The sequence below is a fragment of the Pseudorasbora parva genome, chromosome 2, assembly GCF_024679245.1.
Source record: "Pseudorasbora parva isolate DD20220531a chromosome 2, ASM2467924v1, whole genome shotgun sequence".
Classification (NCBI taxonomy): Eukaryota; Metazoa; Chordata; class Actinopteri; order Cypriniformes; family Gobionidae; genus Pseudorasbora; species Pseudorasbora parva.
Window position 1 is genome coordinate 12,670,126 of NC_090173.1, and position 26,970 is coordinate 12,697,095.

The 26,970-nt window shown below is 37.4% G+C and overlaps 1 protein-coding gene across 4 annotated transcripts; it reads right to left on the reverse strand.

Moving 5' to 3' along the window:
* Positions 1-351: 351 nt before the first annotated feature.
* On the reverse strand, positions 352-25,994 carry map2k4a (mitogen-activated protein kinase kinase 4a). 4 transcript variants are annotated; one of them, XM_067456355.1, is made up of 12 exons: positions 25,785-25,994; positions 20,691-20,723; positions 16,253-16,355; positions 15,192-15,366; positions 12,590-12,709; positions 12,384-12,503; positions 12,251-12,302; positions 11,983-12,110; positions 5,428-5,505; positions 5,158-5,306; positions 4,907-4,952; positions 352-1,028 (listed from the first exon to the last, which is right to left on the reverse strand). In XM_067456355.1, exons 1-12 carry the CDS (start codon positions 25,903-25,905, stop codon positions 915-917), a joined length of 1,239 nt encoding a protein of 412 aa, XP_067312456.1. In that variant the 5' UTR covers positions 25,906-25,994; the 3' UTR covers positions 352-914. The 4 variants fall into 4 exon arrangements, with proteins under 4 accessions (XP_067312456.1, XP_067312460.1, XP_067312467.1 ...); XM_067456359.1 differs by lacking the exon at positions 20,691-20,723; XM_067456366.1 differs by lacking the exon at positions 20,691-20,723 and having other exon boundaries at positions 16,253-16,343; positions 25,785-25,993.
* Positions 25,995-26,970: the final 976 nt, after the last annotated feature.

Below are 26,970 nucleotides of genomic sequence, written 5' to 3' on the forward strand. Positions count from 1 at the left end.
ACGGAGCAATGGAAGAAGGTGGCCTAGTGTGATAAATCACTTTTTTTTTTTTTTTTACATCAGGTGGATGGCCAAGTGTGTGTGCATCGCTTACCTGGGGAACACATGGCACCAGGATGCACTATGGGAAGAAGGACAGCCGACGGAGGCAGTGTGATGATGGGCAATGTTCTGCTGGGAAACCTTGAGTCCTGCCATCCATGTGGATGTTACTTTGACAAGTACATATATACATACATATACATGCAATAAAATGTATAAATATAATATAAAATAAGCAGAATAATTTGACAAATAAAATATATATATAAACTGCACTATACTACACAAAAAGTATCAAACATGGAGTCCTTTCCATATTCCTCAGTTTTATTTATAATATCAGCACATAGTCGTTGTACAGTGAGGATTTCCTCGTTTACAGAAAGCCCGGCCACCTCTGCGTCACCTTAACATACAAAACACGTGTTTAATATCACATACATGAAGAGGAGGGGGACCAGACACGAGCAGATTCCAGTACGGCGACGACTTTCCCAATCATATATTCCACAAGTGATTTCAGAAGTATAAATACAATTCCAGGCTTATTTATTTCATTATTTAATATCTGTTTAAAATCATTATTCTGCATCCACGAGAGAATAGCCAGACCGCCACGTGCGTCCCATCAGATGCTTGTGTGTGTGTGTGTTTATACGTTTTACAGGTGTGTGTGTGACAAGAGAGAGAGAGAGAGACAGAGAGAAAGAATCATGGGCAGGAGGTATCTTACAGTCGAGCTTGAATTGAACACCGCTCTGCCGCAGCCGGTGCTCTTGTGTACGTTTTCCCGTCTTAATACTGCAGTTCTGTGATGAAGCAAACTTTTACACCGTCTCATTCACACGCGTGGATGTTCAGACGCGCGTGTGTCAGTCCACATACATCGGGGAGCTGGGAGACGTGGGCATCTGATCCAGGATCAGGCAGACGTAGCTGGCCACGTCTACCGTACGCTCCTCGTACATCTGAATGAAGGGATGTTTCTGACAGACAGAGAGAGAGAGAGAAGTTTGAAGTTTTGAACAGCACTTCTGCTTTACTTTAGTTCCTCGTCAACCCTCGCAAAGCACCTCAAGCTTTTATCACATTTAAAGCATTAAAGGGTCGCAAGATTGCGTCCTTGGATGGAAGGAATAGTCCATCCAAAAATGAAAATTAGCCCATGATTTATTCACCCTCAAGTCACTTTCTTCTTTCAGACGAACACAATCAGAGTTATATTAATAAAATCCTGACTCTTGCAAGCTTTATACTTGGAGTGAATGGGAAATGAGATTTTGAAGCCGTGAAAAAGCACTCCATACGGCTCCAGTGGTCAATAAAGGCCTTTTGAAGTAAAGTCATGCATTTGTGTGAGAAAAATATACATATTTATTACTTTATAAACTTTTATAAACTATAATCATTGGCTTTCATGGCGGTTCCTGCATTGCCAGCAGCCATATCACCCTGAAGCCCAAGACTGGTTTCCCACTGAAGCTAAGCAGGGCTGAGCCTGGTCAGTGCCTGGATGGGAGACCAACTGGGAAAACCAGGGAGCTGCTGGTAGAGGTGTTAGTGAGGCCAGCAGGGGGCGCTCACCCTTTGGTCTGTGTGGGTACTAATGCTCCAGTATACAGGTCCTTCTCAAAAAATTAGCATATTGTGATGTTCATTAATTTCCATAATATAATGATAAAAATTAAACTTTCATATATTTTAGATTCATTGCACACCAACTGAAATATTTCAGGTCTTTTATTGTTTTAATACTGATGATTTTGGCATACAGCTCATGAAAACCCAAAATTCTCAACAACAAAAAAATCTAAAAAAATTAGCATATTTCATCCGACCAATAAAAGAAAAGTGTTTTTAATACAAAAAAGTCAACCTTCAAATAATTATGTTCAGTTATGCACTCAATACTTGGTGGGGAAATCCGCTAGCGGCCTTAAGCTCATCCAGAGTGTTGGGTCTTGTGTCTCTCAACTTTCTCTTCACAATATCCCACAGATTCTCTCTGGGGTTCAGGTCAGAAGAGTTGGCAGGCCAATTGAGCACAGTAATACCATGGTCAGTAAACCATTTACCAGTGGTTTTGGCACTGTGAGCAGGTGCCAGGTCGTGCTGAAAAACCAAATCTTCATCTCCATAAAGCTTTTCAGCAGATGGAAGCATGAAGTGCTCCAAAATCTCCTGATAGCGAGCTGCATTGACCCTGCCCTTGATAAAACACAGTGGACCTTCTCCCCAGTCTTCCTCCAGACTCTGGCACCTTGATTTCCGAATGACATGCAAAATTTGCTTTCATCCGGAAAAAAGTACATTGGACCACTGAGCAACAGTCCAGTGCTGCTTCTCTGTAGCCCAAAAGTGTCTTGGCCTGGGGAATGCGGCACCTGTAGCCCATTTCCTGCACACGCCTGTACACGGTGGCTCTGGATGTTTCTACTCCAGACTCAGTCCACTGCTTCCGCAGGTCCCCCAAGGTCTGGTATCAGTCCTTCTCCACAATCTTCCTCAGGGTCCAGTCACCTCTTCTCTTTGTGCAGCGTTTTTTGCCACTTTTTCCTTCCCACAGACTTCCCACTGAGGTGTCTTGATACAGCACTCTGGGAACAGCCTATTCGTTCAGAAATGTCTTTCTGTGTCTTACCCTCTCACTTGAGGGTGTCAATGATGGCCTTCTGGACAGCAGTCAGGTTTGCAGTCTTACCTATGATTGCGGTTTTGAGTAATGAACCAGGCTGGGAGTTTTTAAAAGCCTCAGGAATCTTTTGCAGGTGTTTAGAGTTAATTAGTTGATTCAGATGATTAGGTTAATAGCTCGTTTAGAGAACCTTTTCATGATATAATAATTTTTTGAGATGGGTTTTCATGAGCTGTATGTCAAAATCACCAGTATTAAAACAGTAAAAGACCTGAAATATTTCAGTTGATGGGAACATTATACTGTCACAGAGCATCGTCTTTCGGATGAGACGTTAAACCGAGGTCCAGACTCTCTGTGGTCATTAAAAATCCCAGGATGTCCTTCGATAAAGAGTAGGGGTGTAACCCCGGCATCCTGGCCAAATTTGCCCACTGGCCCCTGTCCATCATGGCCTCCTAATAATCCCCCTCTCCTGATTGGCTTCATCACTCGGTCTCCTCTCCACCAATCAGCTGGTGTGTGGTGAGCGTTCTGGCGCAATATGGCTGCCGTCGCATCATCCTGGTGGATGCTGCACATTGGTGGTGGTTGAGGAGATTCCCCCTTCTATATGTAAAGCATTTTGAGTGCCTAGAAAAGTGCTATATAAATTTAACGAATTATTATTATTATCATACACGAGAGAGTTACGTCATGCCTCAGGTCAGACGTCACTCTTCCAGCTGAACTCGACTCATGAACGGTCGTTACCGGAAGCCAGTGTTAATACTTTATAAGGTTATAAATATGGATACTTTTTCTTACAACGAAAGAAGAATATCATATACACATTGGATGGCTTGAGGGTGATTAAATAAAGGAACAATTTACATTTTTGGCCAAACTATTCTTTTTAAGTGACTTAAATAAGACAAATAATTTTTTTTAAAGTTCAAGACTTAAACTGACATCAAATTCTTATTTTATGTTATTACCTCAACAACTGTCATATTTATTCAAGAATAAGAATTATCAAAGGTTTTTGTTTGTTTTGTTTTGGTGTAACAATCCTCACAAACTACTTGAAAATTAATTTCTTAAATTCTGTATCTTTATCTAAGATCAAACTTTTAGGTTAAAATGAATATTATGCATAAGGGAAAGTGCAAAGTTCAGGTGCCGTGAATTTGTCTTTAAAGGCCCACTGAAGTGCCTGCAAATGCGCAGACATCATTTTCACTGAAACAGGAAGACAGGGCGGGACATATCGAACAGCCCCTCCCCTTTTTAAAACAGCCAATAGTTTTCAGTTTATATCACAGCTCGGGCCAGAGCTGTTGAGCTCAGTAATGCCGCAGTTTCCTCCTAATCTCAAACCGTTTCTCTTCCATATTGTTTTAAAATACAGCATTCTGTGCCGGAATATATATATATATAAAATCTGGAATCTGAGGGTGCAAAAAAAAATCTAAATATTGCGAAAATCACCTCTAAAGTTGCCCAAATAAAGCCCTTAGCAATGCATATTACTACTAATAATAAATTTTATAATTTTGACCCATACAATATATTGTTGGCTATTGACACAAATATACCAGTGAGACTTATGACTGGTTTTGGTTTGGTCTGGTTTTATATATATAAAGAATTCAACCTTTTAATTTCATCTAGTCATCATTTTCATTTAGCTTGATGTACTAAAATTATTAAGACGGAAATAACATTTATGAAACACTGTATAGATATTAAGAATTTAATTAAAATTGTGTTACTCATGTATAATTATAATTAAATAATATTAATAATAATATATTATAATAACCTAAAAGATACTAAAATAATACTGCAGCAATAATAATCATAAACGTATTTTATTCATTAAAAAAATATTATTATTATTATTATTATTATTATTATTATTATATTGTTTAAATTGTTGTACAAGAACTATACAAACTTTTTATATTATAAAAAGTTTATAAATGACTTTTGATTTGGATAAGGATTTGTGAAAACAATATTATAGCAATTATAAAGAGTGATTTGGTGTAGTATGATTTTTCCATGACCGTGGTTTTATTAAACATCATAATTGTTCCAGTCCTACATACTTAAAAAAAATCCCTGATACGTCCAGGTTTAGGAGCTCTGCAGGACGCTGCTTCACATGTCATGCTAACTTTATCATAAAAAAAAAAGCTTTCAAAAATGCTTAATGTGTCCCTTTAGCAGGAAACAGGAACTCACCAGAAGCTCTTTGTACTTTGGCCTCTTGGACTCGTCCTTTGTAAGGCTGTTAGAGACAAAAACAATCAGATATTTAATTCATCATCAGTGCAATCTGGAGCTCTTGCAGTTGCTCTGACCAAGCAGCAGGAGGCGTCATGAGCATCATGTGATCTGAGTCATTACATCCCATCTGCGGAGTCCACAACTCTCAGAAAGAGGAAACAGCACAGATCACAGGGTGGGTGTGTGTGTGTGTGTGTGTGTCTCACCACAGGTTGACGAAGTTGATGAATTTAGGGGAGAACTGCCTCTCCTCGGAGCTGCTGAGCTGCGGCGGGTCGCCCTTCACCACCTGCGTCAGCTGATCGAACACGCTGTTCCACTTCGGGTAGGGAAACCGCCCTGTGGCCAGTTCATACTAAAACACACACACACACACACAAACACACACACACACACACACAATCACTGCAGCAGACTTTCAATATCACACAGCGCTGACACCATCCATCATATGACAGTTCACACATCATTCTCACCAGTGTGATTCCCAAACTCCAGACGTCTGAGCGCACATCGTAACCCTGCCTGGAGGCGCTGGGGTCTATCCTCTCCGGCTGAAACACACACAGTGTCAACATTTACTTCATTAACTTTAATCTCATTCTGTACCCGTCATCAGTGCATGGCATGCTGTTCTAAAGAGAGTATATTAGGAAATAAAAACGGTCTATTCATACATTACAATCAATTATTATTCATATTCTGTGTATTTGTATATATTTTGTAACTAAATATACTATTAAAATATATTATAATTCATATCTGATTATAATAAAATTAATCTAATATATTAAAATTATAACAAAATTGAAATATTGAAACATTAATTTATTTTATAATAAAAATAATATTAAAATAATATTAAAAAAGAAACAAATAATCAGTGCATTTTATTCTAAAAAACTAATCATGTATCATGTATATTAATATATAAGGAATATTAATTTAATAATACAAGTTTTTACTAAATATACTATTAAAATTTTACAATGAATATATTCCATTATAATACAATTCAAATAATATATTAAAATTATTATTAACAAAATTTTATTGTATATTTAAATATGAATTTATTTCATGAATTAAAATTAATATTAAAAAAGAAACAAATAATCAGTGCATTTTATTCTAAAAAACTAATCATGTATCTTTATATTATTATATAAGGAATATTCATTTAATACTATAAGTTATTACTAAATATACTATTAAAATATTACAATTAATATATTAAAATTACTTTAATAATAATTATTATGAATAAAAATAAAATATGTATTTAAATATGTTATTTTACAAAGATTAAAATAAAAAACAAAAAAATATTTTTATAAAAAAAAACAAATAAACTAAATATAATATGTATATTGGGAATATAAATGTAATAATAAAAGTATTATCAATTATTATTATTCAGGTTCAATTTATTTTTTTACATTCTGTTACTAAATATATTAAGGTATTACAAGTAATATAATATACTAAATTATTATTATTATTAATAACATTTTATATGTATTTAAATGTATTATTTTAGTCATTCAAATAAGGATTAAAATAAAAATAAGCAGTGCATGATATTCTAAAAATCTTAATCGTCATCATTAATATTCTATTATCTTTTAAAATAACTAATAATAATAATAATAATAATAATAGGGTGATATTAGATTATTATTATTATTATACAAATAATAAATAGTAATTTCCTCCATTTCTAAATATATTTCTCTGCTTAAACATTGGCAGGAAAAAGATAATATTAATTTTAACCAATGATAAACGATAAAGTCAAGTCTTATCATTTTCGTTATTTATTATTGAATACTGTTTCTGTAATAAACGTCACATTACACAAGTTACACGTGTTGCTAAAGTGGCTTCATGATTCATCTTCATCACTTTTTCATGGCACTAGAAACAGTAAAGTCATGAACTCTTTCAATCATTCATTCATAAAGAGTCCTGGAAGCATGCGGTTGATTTAGATAAATATATGAATATAAATATGAATCACATCAGACTGTCTGTGCTGATTCAGACACAGTGATCATTTACTTAAGTACATTTTACTGCTCTTATTTTAGCACAAATCAAAAACAAATGCATGTTATTAAAAAAACATTATTTTATTACAATATATTAGTGATTTACTTTAAATTGATTGTTCTGCATAAAATTAAAAAAAATTAATCCTGAAAAATGTTTTCGGGTTGATAAAATCCTGTCCAACATGATTTACTGCTGGATATTCGGTCTAACTCAGAAATGCATTATTGCTGAATAAATGCAGAGCAAATGTTTAGACGTGTGATCGTGGCTTGATTTCTCAAATGACACACAACTGTCTGGGAAATCACATGAGAATCGCAGGAGCGCAGCAGAGTGATTTTCCAGCACATCAGACGGCCTGTGAAGACGCTTTACAGATCAAAACAGGAGAAAAACAGATGTGCTCCCGTCTGTTCAGACTCTCTCTATGTGTGTGTGTGTGTGTGTGTGTCACATACAGAGAGCTGTGCATGTCAGTCAACACACACGTTACTCATGTTTACAGACTGATGATGATGATGTCATGATGCAGTCAGGATGAGATCATGCGCTCAGATTAGAGTATGACATCATCAGCAGCAGAGCGACTGCAGAGCGGAGCTTCATTCACAGACACTCCTGCAGTTACATCATCCTACGGCAGACAGGAAACTACTGACATGGCTCCTGAAATTAACATTTCTTGCCAATAGTTGATTTTAATAGGATGTTGTGTGTTTGTTTTTCAAATATTGTGACCAAAAGATCAATGCTATCTTACAAAAAAACTAAAATTATTGACATTTATTAAAATCTATAAACATTGACTGCATCAATGGAAAGCTGCATGTTCAAGAAATGTAATTACTTATTTTATTTTTTATGTGGACTACAATACCGAAATGTTTCTAATACAAGACGACCCTAATTCTAAGACTGTAGTTTTCATTTGATGACTGATTTCTCACCTAATTATCCCCTAAAGTCAGAACCACAGACTGTAAAAAACAATATGGTTTCAGTGTTTTAGGTTTTAGAAAAGAGTTTTTTAACATAAAGTCATCTTGGCAACATGTCACCGTACTCCCGGATAACAGAGATTGGGGAAAGAGGCGTGATGTGGGCGGAGCTTGGGGTACGCAATGACTAACAGACAGGCAATCCACCTGTCACTCAAAGTGGCCACGCCCTTAATTATGCAGAACTTTAAGGCTTTATATAATGTGGACGAATGAGTTATCACCCCCCTCAGTTGTCATGAAGGTCAAAATTAGCCGTATAGACCAAAACCACAATTTGTTTTTTTTCAGCTGTAAAGTTGGCATTTTAACATGAGGCTCAATGATATTCTGCTCCATTGATACATATTAGGGGTGACCCTGAATAGTCGAAGATTCGATGCATCGATATTTGGAGCCTGATTCGACCACCGATCTCACGGTCGAATCTTCGCAGGTGTTATGAAACATACCATTTTGGCAATATGGGGGTCCTCAATATTTTAAAGACGTGTCGCGGCGCTGAGCTGAGCATCGGTGTGCGACCCCTTTAAGGGCGCTGAGCATCGCACCGCGCCTTTAAAATTATAACACGTTCAATGAGTGTACACACACCGGCGGCAGCATTCAGCGCCTGTCCGCGGCCACTCGGGAAGTTGTTTAAAATCCTGCCGCACCACAGAGCGCTTTCGTGCAGCTCATCTGTCAGTCAATTCAAAATTGAGCTCGCGTGTATATAATGTGCACGTCAGGTGGCGGTGTGAGTAAGATCCTGAGGCGCGGGGCTGAGCTTCGCGTACGTCTTCACCCGCTTTAAAGGCACAATCGGCTTCAGAAAGGGCATGTAAACGCACTCAGTGTTCTTTTCCTCTCTAGGCAGGTATTTTATTTTAGGTTTATTTATCAAAATGTTCTTTTATATATTTGTGTGATGTTCTGGATTTCGATCGCGGCTTTAACATCTTATGAGAAAACAGTTTATGTTTATCCACCACATTACCTTTCAGGCTATTTAAACCTAAATAAGAAAGCCATTGTCAGTTCGTCTATCAGTTGGCAGGCAGTTTTGGTTGCTTTATTAAAAGTTGTTGCTGTGTGCAGTGTGTAAAGGAAAATAAAAATAGTTTTACCCTTCTGCTGAGTGTCATGTCCCTCCCAACCCATTCACACACACATTCGAGTATCGGTCGACCATAGAGAGATTCGACAATTCTGATTCGATTGTCTAAATCCTTAGTCGAGGACAGCCCTAATACATATACATTGATTTATTTCTGGCGGCTCACCACAGAATCAGCATTGAACCCCACAAATAAATTTCAGTGCTTCGCATTCATACTGTGGCAAAATATATTTGAAAATATATTTAAACTTTATAACATATTATAACATATATAACATTATAACATAAAAAGTCTTTGATTACAAATTGCACCTGCTGTCAAACAAATTAAAACCGAGAGCGAGATCCCAATCTTTTAACGATTAACAGCGCAGCTCTACCCGACGACATTCCCATTTTTTTCCCCCATTGTCCGATCGAATGAATGGCGAGGCGGTCCTTCCGTTGTGGTAACAGTTACCTTGATTAGACAATTGATCTGGGGGTTGCCTAGCAACATATAAAAACTGCATCTTTTCTAAAATAAAACATCCACCAAAAAAGGTAAAGTGGTGTGGCTCGCGTTTTCCAACCTGAAAAACACTTCTGATCGGGGCTCGCCATCTTCTAACATTACAGTCACACTGTATTATGCCTCACACTGTATATGACACACCGTATTTCTTTGCTGCTTAATGAGAGCCGTTTGATTTCTCTGCTGCGTTTAGCAATCCTGAATCAATATATTCACATAGAAAACTCTAGATTTTAATTTAAATAATATCTCTGTTTTTACTAGCCTAGAAAACCCAAACAACTTCCAGCAAATTAAGATTTGCTCTGCAATTAGTCTGGCAAAGAGCCCATTGAAACTCATTTTGTAATCCGTCGAAAATCGCAGCACCAATGAGAAGCGTTGGGGCTCTACACGATGACGACAACGGCGCAGTGATGGTGAAGCAGTTACTACTGAGAATGGTCTGGTTTTAACCAGGCTATGTTTTTACTGTCTTTTCCATTAAATAATTGCAGGGGCCAGATTTACTAAACAGGCCAAATTATTCCCACTGACGACGCTCAAATGAAAGCACACAGACGCAGTCGGATCATTTCCATAATGACCAGCACAATGTACCAGTTAGCGTCTGGTTTAATGCTGCGTTCCCACCAAATGCGAAAAAGCGTCAAATTCATGTCTAGTTGGACGCTTGAACATTTTGAATCCATAAAACACAACCCTGCCTCTTTTCGTCTGTATTTAAAAACAAATATTAAACACATTAATATGTGGTTCAGACAATAAAGCCCCTTTCACACTGCGATTCCGGCAAATACACGGATAATGCGACCCGGTATTGTTCCCGGGCCGCTAGATTTGGTCCATTAACACTGGCAGCGAAATACCGTAATATGTGCGCTTTCACACACAACGCTTAACGGTCCCGGGTCGAGTTGACACGTGACATCCTGATGTGGCGTATAATGGCGAGCAATCTCAGCTTCAGCGCCGATAGTAAGGAGCTCCGTGGTCTCAACTTGTGTCCAGTTTGCGCACATTTCTGCTTGTTTAATTTTAGTTTCTTTTGTATACGAACACGAGCTCTTCTGGCACTGCAGGGTTGTATTATTGAAAAAACAAGCTCTAGGAGTCGCACGATAAATACGTACACGTTGCGGCATTAGTTTCGGCTTTTGTTCACACAGCGCTCGTCCCGGGTCGAATACCGCAATATTACTAGGTCCCCGACCCGGGTCGAATTCGGTAATCAATGCCGGGATGTGGTTGCTTTCACACAGAAGGCGACCCGGCAATGCTCCGGGAATATTGCGGGTCCGACGTGCAGTGTGAAAGGGGCTTTAGTGTGCATATGAATATCAAGATTAAGTTAAAATATAAAGTTATGAAACTTCACTTTACCCTCTATCAAAACAATTTGGCAATCAACAAATTATAGATTCATGAGACCAAAGATAACCCGTTAGATCTACACAAGACGAATACTATCTCAAGTTTAATCACTACAGAGACACCAGACGTCAGCGGCAGACGTCAGAAGGACTGGCAAAGGTAAAGCTGCTCTCAGCGGGTTAATGAGCGCTGGATCTCCAAACACAGAAGATTCATTTTTTTAAATAGGTGCTAATATAGAATCTTTATAAGAAAATAGGCTCTTTATAAATAGGCTCTTTATAAGAAAAAAAAAACAGATTTGAGCTTTAAACATCTACATTCGTGACTGAAAAAAAGTCATGAAACTACATTTTATGAAAAAGTATAATTATGCAGGGTTTCTTCTCTGACCCGTACCAAGCAGGTTCCTCATTGGTTAACGCGGCGCGAATTGACGCAAAAGTTCCTTTTTTTTCAACTTGAGCATCAGACATGAATTCGCTTCAGACGCGTAAATACACAAAAAGTACCACCCGTGCGTAACGTGCGACCTCAATATGCGTAATTCGCGTGACCTGAATGTGCCTTTCATTCGCGTGTGGTGTGAATGCAGCATAAGACGTGCTTTTTTGGCCAGTGAATAATGGCGCAAACACCAGTAAATTGATGAGCACAAACTTTTGTAAGTCACCTTGTGATTCATTTAAATACTTTCCTCCCATAAATGTTGAGTATGAAAGGGAAACTCCTACAAATGCATATGCAATAAGGGGTCAGCCACAAAAATAGCCCTGCCCACGCCTTTTCAGTGGTAATTCATCACTGCCTGTCTTTAGTAAATCCTGACAGTAGTTTAACTCCAAAAGAGGATTTGAGCTGGAGCACGCTGTTAGTTAATCTGGCCTTTGGTAAGCAGAAGAGACTTCTTAAAAAACAATAAAACATCTCACAGAATCAAAACTTTAGCACGGTTGTGTCTATACATGAATATATAAGTGAATCTTACTGCCATATACGGTCTGCAGCCTGCATCTCTGGTTTTGGCGATGGAGTCGACCAGCTGCCCACTGATGCCAAAATCACACAGCTTAATGTTGCCTTTCCTGTCCAGGAGGATATTTGATGGCTTTATGTCTGCGGAGAAAACGGTCTAGTAAAACAGCGTCTGAGTAAAACCCAAGAGAGTCCAGAGTCTTCTTACACTAAACCAGGCAAACAAAACTAAACTGATGGACGGCAGAAATAAAAAATAAACAGCATTCTGCCTCTCTTACCTCTGTGAATAATTTTCAAGTTTTCTTTTAAGTGGTTAAGTGCTTTCACAGTCTGAAACGACACAGAGGAGCATGTTAATGAGCGCTAACCAAATGCAACGCTTATTAAAGCTCTCAATAAAATATAACTCACAGCTAATGTTATTTTCCCTAAAATCTCCTCTGGAATCACTTCGTCTAAAGAGGAATAAACGTATTTGTAGAATTTGTCGAAGGAGGTAGACATGAGCTCCATGCATATCCAGCAGTCCCCCTAAAACACACACACACAAAAACAAGGGTTTTGGGTTAGAAAGACTCTCAAAAAACATGAGGAGGAAAGCAGACAAACAGACAAACCTCTCTGAAAAGAGCTCCGTAAAACTGGACGATGTAGGGACAGTCACTGCTCCTCATGACCACATCTAGATCCATCAGCAGCTGCTTCTGCTCTCGCTCGTCTACCGTCGACCTGATCCTCTGTCAAACACACACACACACACACGAGCATTAAGCATGAGCGTCAGCAGAGCGTCTGATCCACATCGCAGCTTATTATTATCTGGTTGATTTCATATTGTACAGATACTTCATATATGCGCATTCAGAGGCTGTTTGAAATGAGAGAGAAAGTCAGTATAAACTTAAGGAGACACACGTAAATAAAAATAAAGGCAAGAGCAAATGAAGACTTCAGATGCAAAAGCCGCTCAAATCCACCAGAAATGATGATAATCATGTTGAGCGAATGCTCTCCGCACATAATTTTACACATTCATCAAATATTTTCACTTCAAATCCGTTATATGCCAACGTCAGCCCATTCGAAAATACCGTTGGCAGAAACCACTAAACGCCACATGCCTCTGCCAGCAAAATCCTCCACAGAAACCAATCAGAAGACGCGAATCGAATCATATGATTGAAAGATGAACGACGGTGTGTGTATGAGACTGCTTTCAATTGTCGAGCTACAAGTTTTTTATCCTGTTAAAAGAGATTTTTTTAACTAAACAAGATGGAGGAGGCGTATGATGAAATGGAGGAACCTGTGGTAGCTTCAGTCACTGGAAAAAGGAAACGTCACCAACCTCATAATTCTGCCCATTCTAAGGCAAAAGAAGATCAGTGGCAATTGCAATGACAGTATTTCGAGAGTACTATATAAACACAACAGGGTTTCGTGTGCTGCTGTAACTCTGACAGAAACGGACATAACCTACATTAAAGAACAGGTCTATTTCACCCACGACAAAGTGAAACAAGATGGACTTAGCTGGTTCTGCAGCAAAAGACCATCACATCTGTTAATTACCATGGACTAAAGTGACATTTTTGAAAATAAGGAATTTCAATAACTGACTTATAAACTTTTTTTTTGCCATTAAAGTAAAAAATACTGAACCTAAACATAGGAACCTGATAAAAACACTCATTTAAAAGAAAAAAAAAGTCAAAGACTTTTGTTTTGCATCTGAAGTCTTCAAATATAACCAATAGATGCACGTCTGTCAAACGCGTGAAAGTGTGAAATAACTGTGCCAATGAATTAAGAATTGGTAGTTCACTTTAAAAATATTAAATATATCTAAAAATAAGGTTATAGACAAATATATAACTGTGAATCTGCAAAACAAGAGTTAAGAATAATTTAAACTAATCATTAACTTAAAAATAAAGCTTCCAAAAAGGTATTTTACAACAATGCCATAGAAGAACTATTTTTGCTTCCACAAATAATCAGTTCTTAAAAGGTTAGTTCACCCAAAAATGAAATTGATGTCATTAATGACTCACCCTAATGTCGTTCCACACCCGCAAGACCTCTTTAGATATAGAAGATATTTTATATTTAGTCCCAGAGAATAATGCAGTCAATGCCCACTTTACTGTCCATGTCCAGAAAGGGAATAAAAACATCATCAAAGTAGTCCATATGTGACATCAGTGGGTTGATTAGAGTCTCTTGAAGCATCGAGAATACATTTTAGTCCAAAAATATAAAAAACTACTATTTTATTCAGCATTTTCTTCTCCTCCATGTGCCTCCAAAAAGAATCAAACGGTTAATGAATCAGTGAATCGAATCAATGATTCGGGTCGCCAATGTCACGTGATTTTTCAGCAGTTCGGTTCGCGTCAAACTGCCAAACTGCTGAAAAATGACATTGGCGACCCGAATCATTGATCGATTCACTGATTCATTAACCGTTTGATTAAAATATTACATATCTTAAACAGTGTTTTCCGATGATGAACGAAGGTCTTACGCGTGTGGAACGACTTTAGGGTGAGTCATAAATGACATCAATTTCATTTTTGGGTGAACTAACCCTTCAATAGGGACATTTTTCTAGTTTGAAGAACATTTTAATAATCTAAAGAACAATTTTCCACTATAAAGAACCTTTAATTCAATGGTAGGTTGTAAATGAATGTTAACACTAGAACTACCAAAGCGGTCATTTTGACCTTTGTTGAATTTTGCAACGTAACAACTTTGTTGAAATGAAATCCATATAGCTTTAGTTCCGTGACTTTTCCTAAATGTGTATATATTTGGTTCTAATACTGTTATTTTGAGCATTTCTACAAAGAACGGCCATACACACAAAGCGAGGCATGCACCTTCAGGCGTGGTCTAGTAGCTCTTACACAATTATATCATTAATTATCAGCGTTTGCTTGGTGCTCCGTGCTCCATTTAATCCATGTTGTGCTATTTTATTCAAACTGAGGATTTTGTTTGAGGATTGTGACACTTTTTAGGGTGATTCGGTCATAAAATATGATAAAGCTTCTTTCTAAAACCTTAATATGAGCTTTGAATATAAATATGACTTTTAGTGCAGTCTAGTACAAACTGTCAGAATGCCAGCTATGGTCATTGTCTAGTTTATTAGATTATTTGTGGAACTACTGATGCCTGTAAAGAACCTGTATCCGTAAGAGTGTGTCTTACTTTGACAGCCATGATTTGTCCGCTGGGTTTGTGCACCATTTTGTTGACGGATCCATACGCTCCTCGGCCGATCTCTCCGAGATCCTTCAGGTCTTCCGCCGTAAAGTCCCAGTGCTGCTCCGGGGAGATCTTCAGCTTCCCAGACGACTCGATACTGTGCGTTCGCAGCCGTTCTCTAAAAAAAACACAGACGTGTGACGCAAAGAGGTTTATGGTTGAGCTGGGAAAGACAAAACTGAAGACAAGTCATGAAATTCTCCAGAGTTGAAGTTCAAAACGCTCAGATCCAGGAGGTGTAGAATAGAAATGCCTCAATGGCTGCATGATAATGCTTAAACTGATCATCACAATAATTCTGGTCAACAACTAAACGAATCATGATTGTTCTCATTTGAGAAATTTTATTAGAAATCAAGAGAACATCTAGACCGGGTAAACCCAGCCTGATCTGCCGGTGATTTGATTTCGCCCTGCAACTCACGTCTGGAAACCTGTACATTCATTTCTACTGCTTCTGTTACACTTTTGCGGGAACCAATCACAGACTGGCTTATCCACCTGGCGTGCTATTGGTGGGTTTAACACGATGACAGATAGAGAAAAGATTGATCAATGCCAGTTGATCATGCCTCTTGTGGTCTGATTGGTTGAAGGACTATCCAATTGCGTACAGAGTCATTTGAATTATACTCGTTGATCACTCCTCTTGTGCAGTAGAAAATACAGAGCAGACTCCCCAGACCAATGTTTAGTCTTAAATTGAGCTTGTTCTGGTGATAGCCCGACAAGAGAACACTAGCTTGTACAAAGGGTTTATTTGACCTCATATAGTTTCCTGATTCCTTATATTTCCCATACACTTTACCACAGGTTCTCTAAATCTGCATTTAGAGTCGCGCAACAATAAAGTTTACATATCGTGACGATACAAGCAATCACAGGAGTTGGATCTAAACTCTGCCAGAAGGTGAATCTCCCGGAGCAGGACTGAGTTTCATCAATGTTTCAGTTTCATTCAGATGTGAAGGGTGTGAAAGAGCCGTCCGATGATCTGTACTCACATGTGTGGGTTCTGGAAAGGAAGTCCGGCAGTGTTCAGAGTGATTCTGGAAGTGGGTTTGATTGGAGGATTGGCAAAATTTAACTTCAGGGCTTTACGTTTACCTGACAGAGGAGGAAGAGACACAAACACACTCAGAGAGCTTTGAAGATAAATTCGGGGGTGTATTTTGTTCAGGCTGCCATGGGATGATGACATCTATAACTAAGCCATGGAAGATGTGGGAAAGAGACAAAAGTTCACTAGAGACATGCACATCTGAGCACCAGGAGAGAAACCCGAGAGCCAGATTTCCTAAAGCCATCAGGACAGGGTTTGAAACATGTTCAATGTGGTAAAAAAAACATGGAGGGCGACGACGGCTTTAGCAAATCTGACAGCAGAGGACAGTGACTGCAGTCCGACATGCTCAAACCCTTCATGATCAAATCAACACATTTGTCCCATTTATGTCCACTCATGATAGACAATAGAGCGTCTCAAAGATCTGATCACATCCGGACACAAAACGGAAGATCAGAAAAACGAATAAGAAAGAAACTTACCTTCACCTCATGCAAAACCCAACACAAAATGATGCATGAATCTGAAATGTGCACCTTAGTGCACACTTAACACGGTTTATCTAGCAAACGAGGTGCAGCGTCCATTATAAGCACTAAAAATATCCACCACAACAATAAAGCCAATGCAAACAACATGACAGAACTAGTGATGCACTGAATTTGTATTACCGAAACAAGAACAAAAAAAACTATAAAAACCATACAATGAAGGTAATTAAATCTATTCATGCTGTCCAAAGTGTTGTGTTATAAGGTGGTGAACTAAAGTTCTCTGTAGTAAAGTTATTGATCATTTGATCAAACAAATTGTACATAGTGATATCCACTAGAATATATTTTTGTCATGGTGACCAAAAATGCATCAATAGTATACAATACTTAAATATTAATGTTTCCAATTTTTTTTCTCTCTTTTTTGCAGTTTTGGACAAATACTTTTGGTTGCCAAAATTGAAGTGGTCACTAGACGAAAGCACAAATCATACTAATAATCACATTTTGCTCTTGATACCATGACTGCAAAATAACGTACAAATAAAGACAGAAAGAGCTGAATTCTTGAAAACGAATGCATTAAAGGTGCACTAGGTAACTTTTCTGTCCGCTAGAGGTCACCTATTCTCTTGATGCACACTGATAAGAGTAAAGCGTTTCTGCTAAATAAAACCATAAACTGAAGGTAACACAGATGTGACGCAATTGACAGGCGACTCCCTCACATATCCAGGTTCATTGGCTAAAATAGCAATTTTCTCACGATTTAAAAATAGTTGGAAACATTTGTGATATTGTAAGAACTCAATTGAACAAAATATATAACACCGGCCTAATGTTGGATATTTTACTGAAAAAAATGTTACAAAGTGCACCTTTAATGTAGGAAATTCGGCTTTATAATCTCTTTAAATTACTTAGTGTCACATTAGTGTATATTATCACAGCCTTTTCCAGTATTTTTGTACTAATTTCCCAATTTCTTACAAAAGAAAATTTTGATTTGTCAATTTTTGTTTTGTTATAATAACCCATTTGTGACCCAATATCTGCTCTTCTCATCACAAACAGAAGCTAAATTCAGCTCACAATTACAAGGAATTCTTATATGTTCAAAATGTTATTGTTAACAAAAAGTTTACAGAGAAATCATTCAGTGTTATCACTCAATGCTTCTGTTTCCATCTACAAACTAGGGATGTGAATAAATGTAAATTAATTTATGTGATGATTGAGAACAAAGAAGTATTTAAGCACTAATAAAACACCTTCAGATTCATGGAAAATTAATGTTTAAAGAGTCTTTTAGAAACTCTTTCTGAGGGTAAACCCATCTCTGTTAAATTAAAGACAATTTTCCCTCCACCACAAGAATGTGAGGATTCGAATACCAGAGGAACAGCATTTCTGAAATCTCACGGCATGTGCGCCCATGTCCCAACAAGCTCGTGTTTGTTCGAGATGCACATGCCAAAAAACATCCCAGCACCAACAGTGCTCGAACACTAAACAAAATGCAAACCCAAGAAACAGGGAAGACAGCTACAACCCCCAAGGCAATAATCACTGCACCGGTTAGTAGAGAAGCCGTCTAAAACACCTGAAGAAACAACCACCGGAGCTTCCATTACTGTGTGTGAATGAAACACCAGAGACTGATCCATACAGAAAGTCCACTCGTGATTGTCCCAGTAATCTTGATCAGGTAAAGATAGATTTGGATGAATTTGATGGACTAAATCAAATGAAAGGGAGGACCAATCGACTGTCCAGAAGTCAATGGAAGCTCGAAGCTTTAGACTTGTGCCGATTTCTCACTGAACTCCTCTTTATGTAGATATTTGGTACTGATGAAGTGCATTGAGTTGACTAGTGGTTGACTAATGTGTTATTTAAGAGAACGGTGACTGAAATAATGCTGATATAAACACAACACAGCCTGATGACATAAGAGATGCGCACCAAAATGCTGGAGAAATACTATTGTACACAATATTTACTAAAAAACTAAAAATGGAAAATGTACAGTAGAGATCAAAAGTTTACGGACTATGTTTTAATGGCAAAGGGATGGTTTACCTTTGAATGAAAATGTAGGCATACTTTACTCACCCTAGTGTTGTTGCCCTTCTTTCTTGTATAGGCCACAAAAGGAGAATCTTTTTAAAAAGTGTCCCGCTCGCACTCCATATAATGACAGTGTATTCATGCTAAATGCATTAATGTAAATGTAAAAGTCATAGTTTTCTCGTGACGTAACACTTTTCTTTAACCAGGGTTATAGTCAGTATTAATGTAGTAAGACAGTGATATTAAAATACCAAATTCAATATACACCTTATTGATGATGCATACTTTGCACATGAACTCAGATGAACACAATATTAATGTAGCTGCAAGGTTTCTCGTTAACTGTTTTTTACATTGAAACCCATTATAAAGAAAGCGCTTTGCGTTCATATTGTGGGCTCATCTACTTGCTTGTTAATAGTATGCATCATTAAAAATATGTAAACTAAAGTTGATCTTTAAATATCACTGTTTTAGTACATTAAAGCACTTTAAGGATGGGTCGCACAGTCAGTTAACCCTCCGTCTGCTGCTTGATCATCTCTATAACAGGTTTACTGCGCAGTTAATCTGTGTTTAAAATGAAGTGGTGCAACAACTCAATTTAAAATAAACCCATATCAACAAATCCTAGATCAGCATTAAACATCGCTTAATTGAATCCTTATTGGTGTAACTCACCTCATAGTGTTTTTTATGTTAAGCGTTTAAAAAAAACACGCTTTTTTTTAGTGATTGAAATACTGCAGCAAGTGCTGTATATGGATCATAAGTGCCCAAGACGTGCATCTTGTTCAAATATTTTTGTTTTAAGATGCTTGTTCTGCAGTTCTATGGCGGTTTTGCCCTAAAAGGCTCCGCAACAGTCACGCGACTGAAAACCATCATTTTTTTTAAAACTATGCAAAAGCATCACAAAATGATCCCTGCGACACGCGTTATATATTCCAGATGTTCTGGGATTGTAGGATAGGGTTTAGTGAAGAAGAAAAAAATGAAATTGATTGTATTATTTAACCAAAATCTTGACCATGGCCATCTCACCCAGAAAAAGCACACAAGTTGTGAGAAATCAAGATGAACAAAAATGAGAAACGAAATACAATGCCTGAAAAAATTAAAAATAAAATAAAAAAGTATCAATGCACTTTCTTTACTGAGTCAAATATCACTGGGATGGAAATCTGTTTGTCTGACGACAGTGACAGATGTGAACGCGATAACGTCTTGTTACGACGAACCAAGTGTGACGCACAAGTCCACTTTCAGAAAAAAGGTACAACGCTGTCACTGGAGCAAAAGTGATTTTAAGGTACATCTTTGTACCTTACTTACCCCTAAATACATAAGTACATAATAGTACCTTAAAAACACACAAAAAACATAACCCCTTATCGTATGTCCTCAGAACACTTAAAATAAATGACACGTCGCCTGTGATCATTCTGTGATACGTTTGCGTCTTTAAAAAAATCCTTGATTCTGGTCACTATTAACTGCCATTATATGGACGAGCACGATTGGGACCATTTTTTTTTATTCTCCTTATGTGGCCCATGAAAAAAACAAAGGGCACATGGCATTAGAAAAAACCCCAGGGTGAGTAAATGATGAGCTAATTTTCATCTTGATCTAGGACTCTCTCAGGACAGACCGACTAAACACCCGCCACCTCTAGCATGCAGAGCGGTCAGTCCCAGACCGGCACAAGTCTAGCAGAGCCCGCGTGAGGACGGATTAGTGTAGGACAGGCTTCCCAAGACCAGCGTGAGCACAGCGGACAGACACGGTTTAGGAGGCTTGGCTTACTTTGGGGAAGTCCAGACAGGTTTATCTGAAACCCTGGTGGCGAGAAGAACAACGGACACTTCACTCATCAACACAGAAAGAAAAACACCCTCATTTTGTCACCATAACCCGCTCTTCATAGCCATGAAGTTCCCGTTAGAGATAACTGGCAGACGGACCTCGACTAAAAGCAAACCTTTGTGCCGGGATGTGCATCAGTGAACCGGTAAACATGGGTAACATGCAGAGGAGTTTCACACACAACAGCATCCGGAAATCAGCAGGAATTTTAAATAAAAGAAAATACCAGACTGAAAACAAAAATGAAGAAGTGAAAATATATATATATTCGGCAGTTCTGGAAAGAACAATTTCACAAGGTCTCACCGTGGTCCGGCATCAGGGAGGATTGTGGGTAAGACGAGGCAAGAGATAAAGGAGAGAAATATCATGAGGGGAAAAAAATGCATTTTTTATATAACAAGTGTAAAATAATCCCTCCAGCTGAACTTCACAGCGTAAAGAAGTCTACACTCTTAGAAGAAAAGGTTCCATCGGCGCTACGTATTTGGAACCTTTAACAGGTTCTATATAGAACCCTTTTTAAGAGCTCAATCAAAAGAACTCTTTAGGGTTCTTTGTAACCAGGAAAAAGGATATATATGGCACCTTATAGGGGTTCATTCATTATGATTAGTTTTATCCTTTCCTGATTAAATATCTCATATTATTGACAAACATTTCACTGCATTATTCAGTGTATTCAAACGCATTTATGAGTGCATGTGAATGATCACAAAATTCAAGATATGGGGGTTAGAAAATGTATATATTTATCTAATTTTATGTAGTTAATTAATATTACACGAAGAGTGCCATTTCAATTGTTCTCCTCCTAAAATCATCATGATTAAAATGTGATATTAAGTTACTACAACAGTTTAATAAACAATAATTAAATTACAACTACAAAATGTTGCAGAATAATATATGAATAAATAATAGCCTAAATAATCTTTGTGACAAAAAGGGTTCCTTCTTGTCATTATAGAACCTTTTTTAGCATAAAAGGTTCTTTGGAGTTGAGTAAAGAACCCTATGGTTCCATATAGAACCCCAATGAACCCTTTTTTCTAAGAGTGTATGTTCACTGCAAAAAAATATTGTTGGTTTAACTTAAAAAAGTAAGTAACCTGGTTGCCTTAAAATTTTGAGTGTATTGAAATAAAAAAATTGAGTTTATACAATTAAGGAAATTGGTTTAATAAAGACAAACTCAAAATATCATTGTATCTGAACCACATTAAAAAAATAATTAAATCATGAAAATAACACAATTTGGCTGCATCATCACAAATAAAACACAAAATAACACAATATGCTTACAAAATCTTTTAATAATATTTGAATAAAGGTTGTCAATTCTCAAAATTGTATCAACTCAAATTTTTAATTTCAATGAACTCAAAATTAAGGCAACCAGGCTACTTATTTTTTTAAATATTTTTTTAGTGTTGGAAAAAGATTCATGTTAGGTTATTTCATAACACATACATTGACAAAAAATGGATTAGGCATTACTTTGAAACAATTTTCATTCAGAAATTGCTAGTAAATAATGAAAGAAACACTGAAACACTGAATTAACCTTTTGTGAAACACTGTGTGATAATAATTGTGTGATTTAAAACACTGAAAACCCTTTTTACAGTCTAACAATAAGGAACACAAACCCATAATGAACATGATCTACAAAAGGGTAAATGTGCAACAGGTTTATCTGGACACAAGAACGCTGAGATTAACTTCATAAATCATGTGAAGATAATTAACGTGCATTTCCTCCACCTGTGTAAATGTGAAGCCAATGAATAACCTTCCCAATCAAACCAGACCCACGTCAGACGGCGCGTTCAGGAAATACGGGAAAGGACTGGTGTGAGATGTTGGAGATTTTGGAGGAGCACGGTTTGACCAAAACAGGCCAAATACTAATGCAAAACTGAAGGGTTTCTAGCTTGAGATTCAAATTTAACTCCATGGACTGGATAATAACTGTCATATAAAGAGACTGAAGCCAGTCCAGAACAGAATTAAATATACAACAGTTCAACACCAAACAAATCAGCAAACAGACACTAACAAGAGGAGCTCGTCATAAAACATGTTTGCTTCACATTTCACTGCTTCAAAGTTTTGCATTAAGTCCTATATTAATTCTCTTATTAGTATACACCGACCAGGCATAACATTATGACCGGTAACAGGTGAAGTGAATAACACTGATTATCTCTTCATCACGGCACCTGTTAGTGGGTGGGATATAAGGGCCAAATTGTGATGGCTAGACGACTGGGTCAGGGCATCTCCAAAACTGCAGCTCTTGTGGGCTGTTCCCGGTCTGCAGTGGTCAGCATCTATCAAAAGTGCTCCAAGAGGAACAGTGGAGAACCGGCCACAGGGTCATGGGCGGCCAAGGCTCATTGATGCACGTGGGGAGCGAAGGCTGGCCCGTGTGGTCGGATCAAACAAAAGAGCTACTGGAGCTCAAATTGCTCAAGAAGTTAATGCTGGTTCTGATAGAAAGGTGTCAGAATACACAGAGCATCTCAGTTTGTTGCGTATGGGGCGGCATAGCCGCAGACCAGCCATGCTGACCCCTGACCCCGCCGAAAGCACCAACAGTGGCACGTGAGCATTAAAACTGGACCACGGAGCAATGGAAGAAGGTGGCCTGGTCTGATGAATCACGGAGGCAGTGTGATAATGGCCAATGTTCTGCTGGGAAACCTTGGGTCCTGCCATCCATGTGGATGTTACTGTGACACGCTCCACCTACCTAAGCATTATTGCAGACCATGTGCAGCCTTTCATGGAAATTCCCTGATGGCTGTGGCTCTTCCAGCAGGATAATGCACCTCCACAAAGCACAAATGCTTCAGGATTGGTTTGAGGAGCACAAAAACGTGTTTGAGGTTTTGACATGGCCTCCAAATTCCCCAGATCTCAATCCAATCGAGCATTTGTGGGATGTGATGAACAAAAAAATCCAATCCATGGAGGCCCCATATCGCAACTTACAGGACTTAAAAGATCTGTTGCCAATATCTTTGTGCCAGACACCTCAGCACACCTTCAGGGGTCTAGTGGAGTCCATGCCTTAACGGATCAGGGCTGTTTTCCCAGCAAAAGGGGACCAATACAATATTAGGAATATGGTATATTAGGAATATTAGGTCATAATGTTATGCCTGATAGTTGTATATTAGTATAGTACAACAATTTTTAATTAAAAAAAAAAATAAGCATAAATTAAAATTGGTACAATACATGCTATCATGATACATAAAAACTGAAATATCTATTCAGAAATTATTTAATTATATAAATAGTATTTTTATTCATGAAGATGGTATTTGTTTTCATAATTAAAATGTAATGTAATTTAAATCAGATATTTATCACACTTTTTTTGCATTATTGAAATGACATGGCTTCATTTTCTTAAAGCAAAACTAAATGTTATGATATTTTTTATAGTAAGTTTAATTATATTTATATTATAAATATAAAAATTATTAATTGTTCAAATGTAAATTATATATAATTAAGCATAATTAAGATACAAAAGATTTTAAATGTCAAGACAAATAAAAATAATTATAATGAGCTTGTTGATGATGACTTTATGATTCGAAATTCAAACACAAGTGTTCTTGTTCAAACCTGCTATCTTCCCGTTACTAGTTCATTTAATTTAACCGCTACACCAAACCATGTACCAAATAAGCCAAGACCACTGAAAGAGTCGCATTTCAAACTAAAGTTATTACTATTACAGTACTAACTAAAATTAGTTACTACTAATTTCCACATTTGATGTTAAATATAGTAAAATAGATATCAAATTCACACTATTAGGTCTGGAAAATGTCCTAAATAAACCCACATTCAACCTTAAATGCAAGTTATGGAAGGAATCAATCACAAATGTATTAATCATAAACATATGTCATGTGATATTTTAGTCATAAAAATACCCATAAACACATTCATGTGATAGCTAATTGTCAGGGGGTTTCAAACCGGGGTGTGTGGGAAAGATTACAGAGTAAAACATGTCAGAATAAATATAAATTACATTAAAATAAGTTATATGAATACATAAAACATGTATAAATAAACTAATAAAAAATAAGACTTAAATAAATGTATAAATAAAAACTGATGAAAATAAGCAAACAAGTAAATGTATAAAAATAGCAAAAAATAGTAAATGAATAAATATGGAAATAATTTGTATAAACAAACAAAAAAACAGAAGAAACAAAGAAAAATCTAATCATATTTTAAATATTTTGATTATTTTTAATAGTATAAATATAAAGACTACCTTAAATATTATGATGGGGTCCATCACGTGATGATGATAATATTTGGGGGCCTTATTTGGCATATAAAAAATTGAAAACCCACTTGTTTATGTGATTGATAAATCATCTAGATTAGCAGCATCTTACCATTCAAGTATCACTTCCTTATAAAATCAGGTGTAAATATGTTTGTGGTCCACAAATGATTTAAATTACACCGTAACATTTTAATGGATTAATAAACAACATTTTAATTCCCGAGGAGCCACACGCATTTACCTGAATATCATATTAGCATTATGGCATCGTTAGCCTGTTAGCCCTGCAGCTAAAAATGTCAACAAACTCCAATGACAGTCAGAAAACAAATGGCTTTAAAGCAATTAATATAACACTAACAGAGAAATGGCTATAGAAAATGCGTATGTACACAGATATTTCGTAGTAAATAATGCATTTATCAGGCTGAGAAATATAATTTCCACAGGCCCTGTCAGTGTTTGACTAAAGCAGTTAGCCGTGCGGCTAACAAGACTAAAACTACAATTAAAACCACAAGTATAAAGGTTACCAATTTAAAGAACAGATACAATTCAGAGTTAGTAAATGCAATCCTAAATCAGTGGCTCAGTTACAGCTGCAGCAGTGATAGCGCAGTGTGATTGTGACTGAGTGTGTGAACTGTCATTGGATCTGAAGATATGCTATGGCTCGGCTCGTTCGGTTCGGGTGTGTTTCTGACCTTGCATGCTGCTCATGGTGCTGCTGATGTGCTGCTGGCTTTGGCTCGGGTGCTGCTGCGAACTGGAGGCTGAAGATGAAGAGGATGATGATGGGTTACTGTTGGAGCTGGACGTCGCCATTTGAGTTTGACTTCCAGCAGCCAGCGCTGGGCTGCAATGCAGAGAGAGACCAGAGCAACTCTCTCTCTCTCTCTCTCTCTCTCTCTCTCTCTCTCTCTCTCTCTCTCTCTCTCTCTCTCTCTCTCTCTCTCTCACACACACACAGACACACACACACACACACACACACACACACACACACACACATAAACACACACAATTGGAAAGTAATTTGTGACAAAAATAAAATAACTATAAATAAAAAATATTACATAAATAAAAATAAAAAACTGATCAAAACAAAATAAAAATATGCAGAGAAAATGTAGCTACTGACGGGACAATTGCAATTTACAGTTATCCACATTGTTTTTTATTTAGATGGGGTTAAAATGATTTTTCCGGATGGTTTTACAGGTGTTTATTACCTTTATTTTGAATTACACATTGCATTAGTTTGTGTTTTAAAGTTCAACAGAAATGTCCGTAAAATTACTGGACAATGTCATAAGCTGGGGTGCAGTGAACGGCAAGGACGGCTCGAAACAGGCTCCTAGGGGCAGGGCTGAAGTTGTGAAAAGCTAGAAAAAAGCCCTTCATCAATCAAACCACATACAAGGTTGTCCTGGGAGTAAACTTGTTTCCTTCTGCTGTGACAATGTTCCCCAAATCTGAGGACTGATTTTTCCAGCTAGGGCAATGCTCCGTGCCACACAGCCAGGTCAATCAAGGTGTGGATGGAGTACCACCAGATCAAGACCCTGTCATGGCCAGCCCAATCTCCAGACCTGAACCCCATTGAAAACCTCTGAAATGTGATCAAGAGGAAGATGGATGGTCACAAGCCATCCAACAAATCCGAGCTGTGTGAATTTCTATCACCAGGAGTGGCTTAAAGTCATCCAACATCAATGAGAGAGACTGGTGGAGAGCATGCCAAGATGCATGAAAGCTGTGATTCAAAATCAGTTATTCCACCAAATATTGATTTCTGAACTCTTCCCAAGTTAAACCATTAGTATTGTGTTGTTTAAAAATGAATATGTACTTATTTTCTTTTCTTATTTTGACCAATTGTTGCTTTCG

Bases quoted from the DNA above. Each gene is read 5' to 3' on its own strand.
- map2k4a (XM_067456355.1), bottom strand. From the start codon at position 25,905: ATGGCGACGTCCAGCTCCAACAGTAACCCATCATCATCCTCTTCATCT. The intron at 4,953-5,157 runs GTGAGACACACA...TGTCTCTAACAG, and splicing joins ATCAACTTCGTCAACCTGTG to CCTTACAAAGGACGAGTCCA. The intron at 1,029-4,906 runs GTGAGTTCCTGT...TCTGTCTGTCAG, and splicing joins CAAAGTACAAAGAGCTTCTG to AAACATCCCTTCATTCAGAT.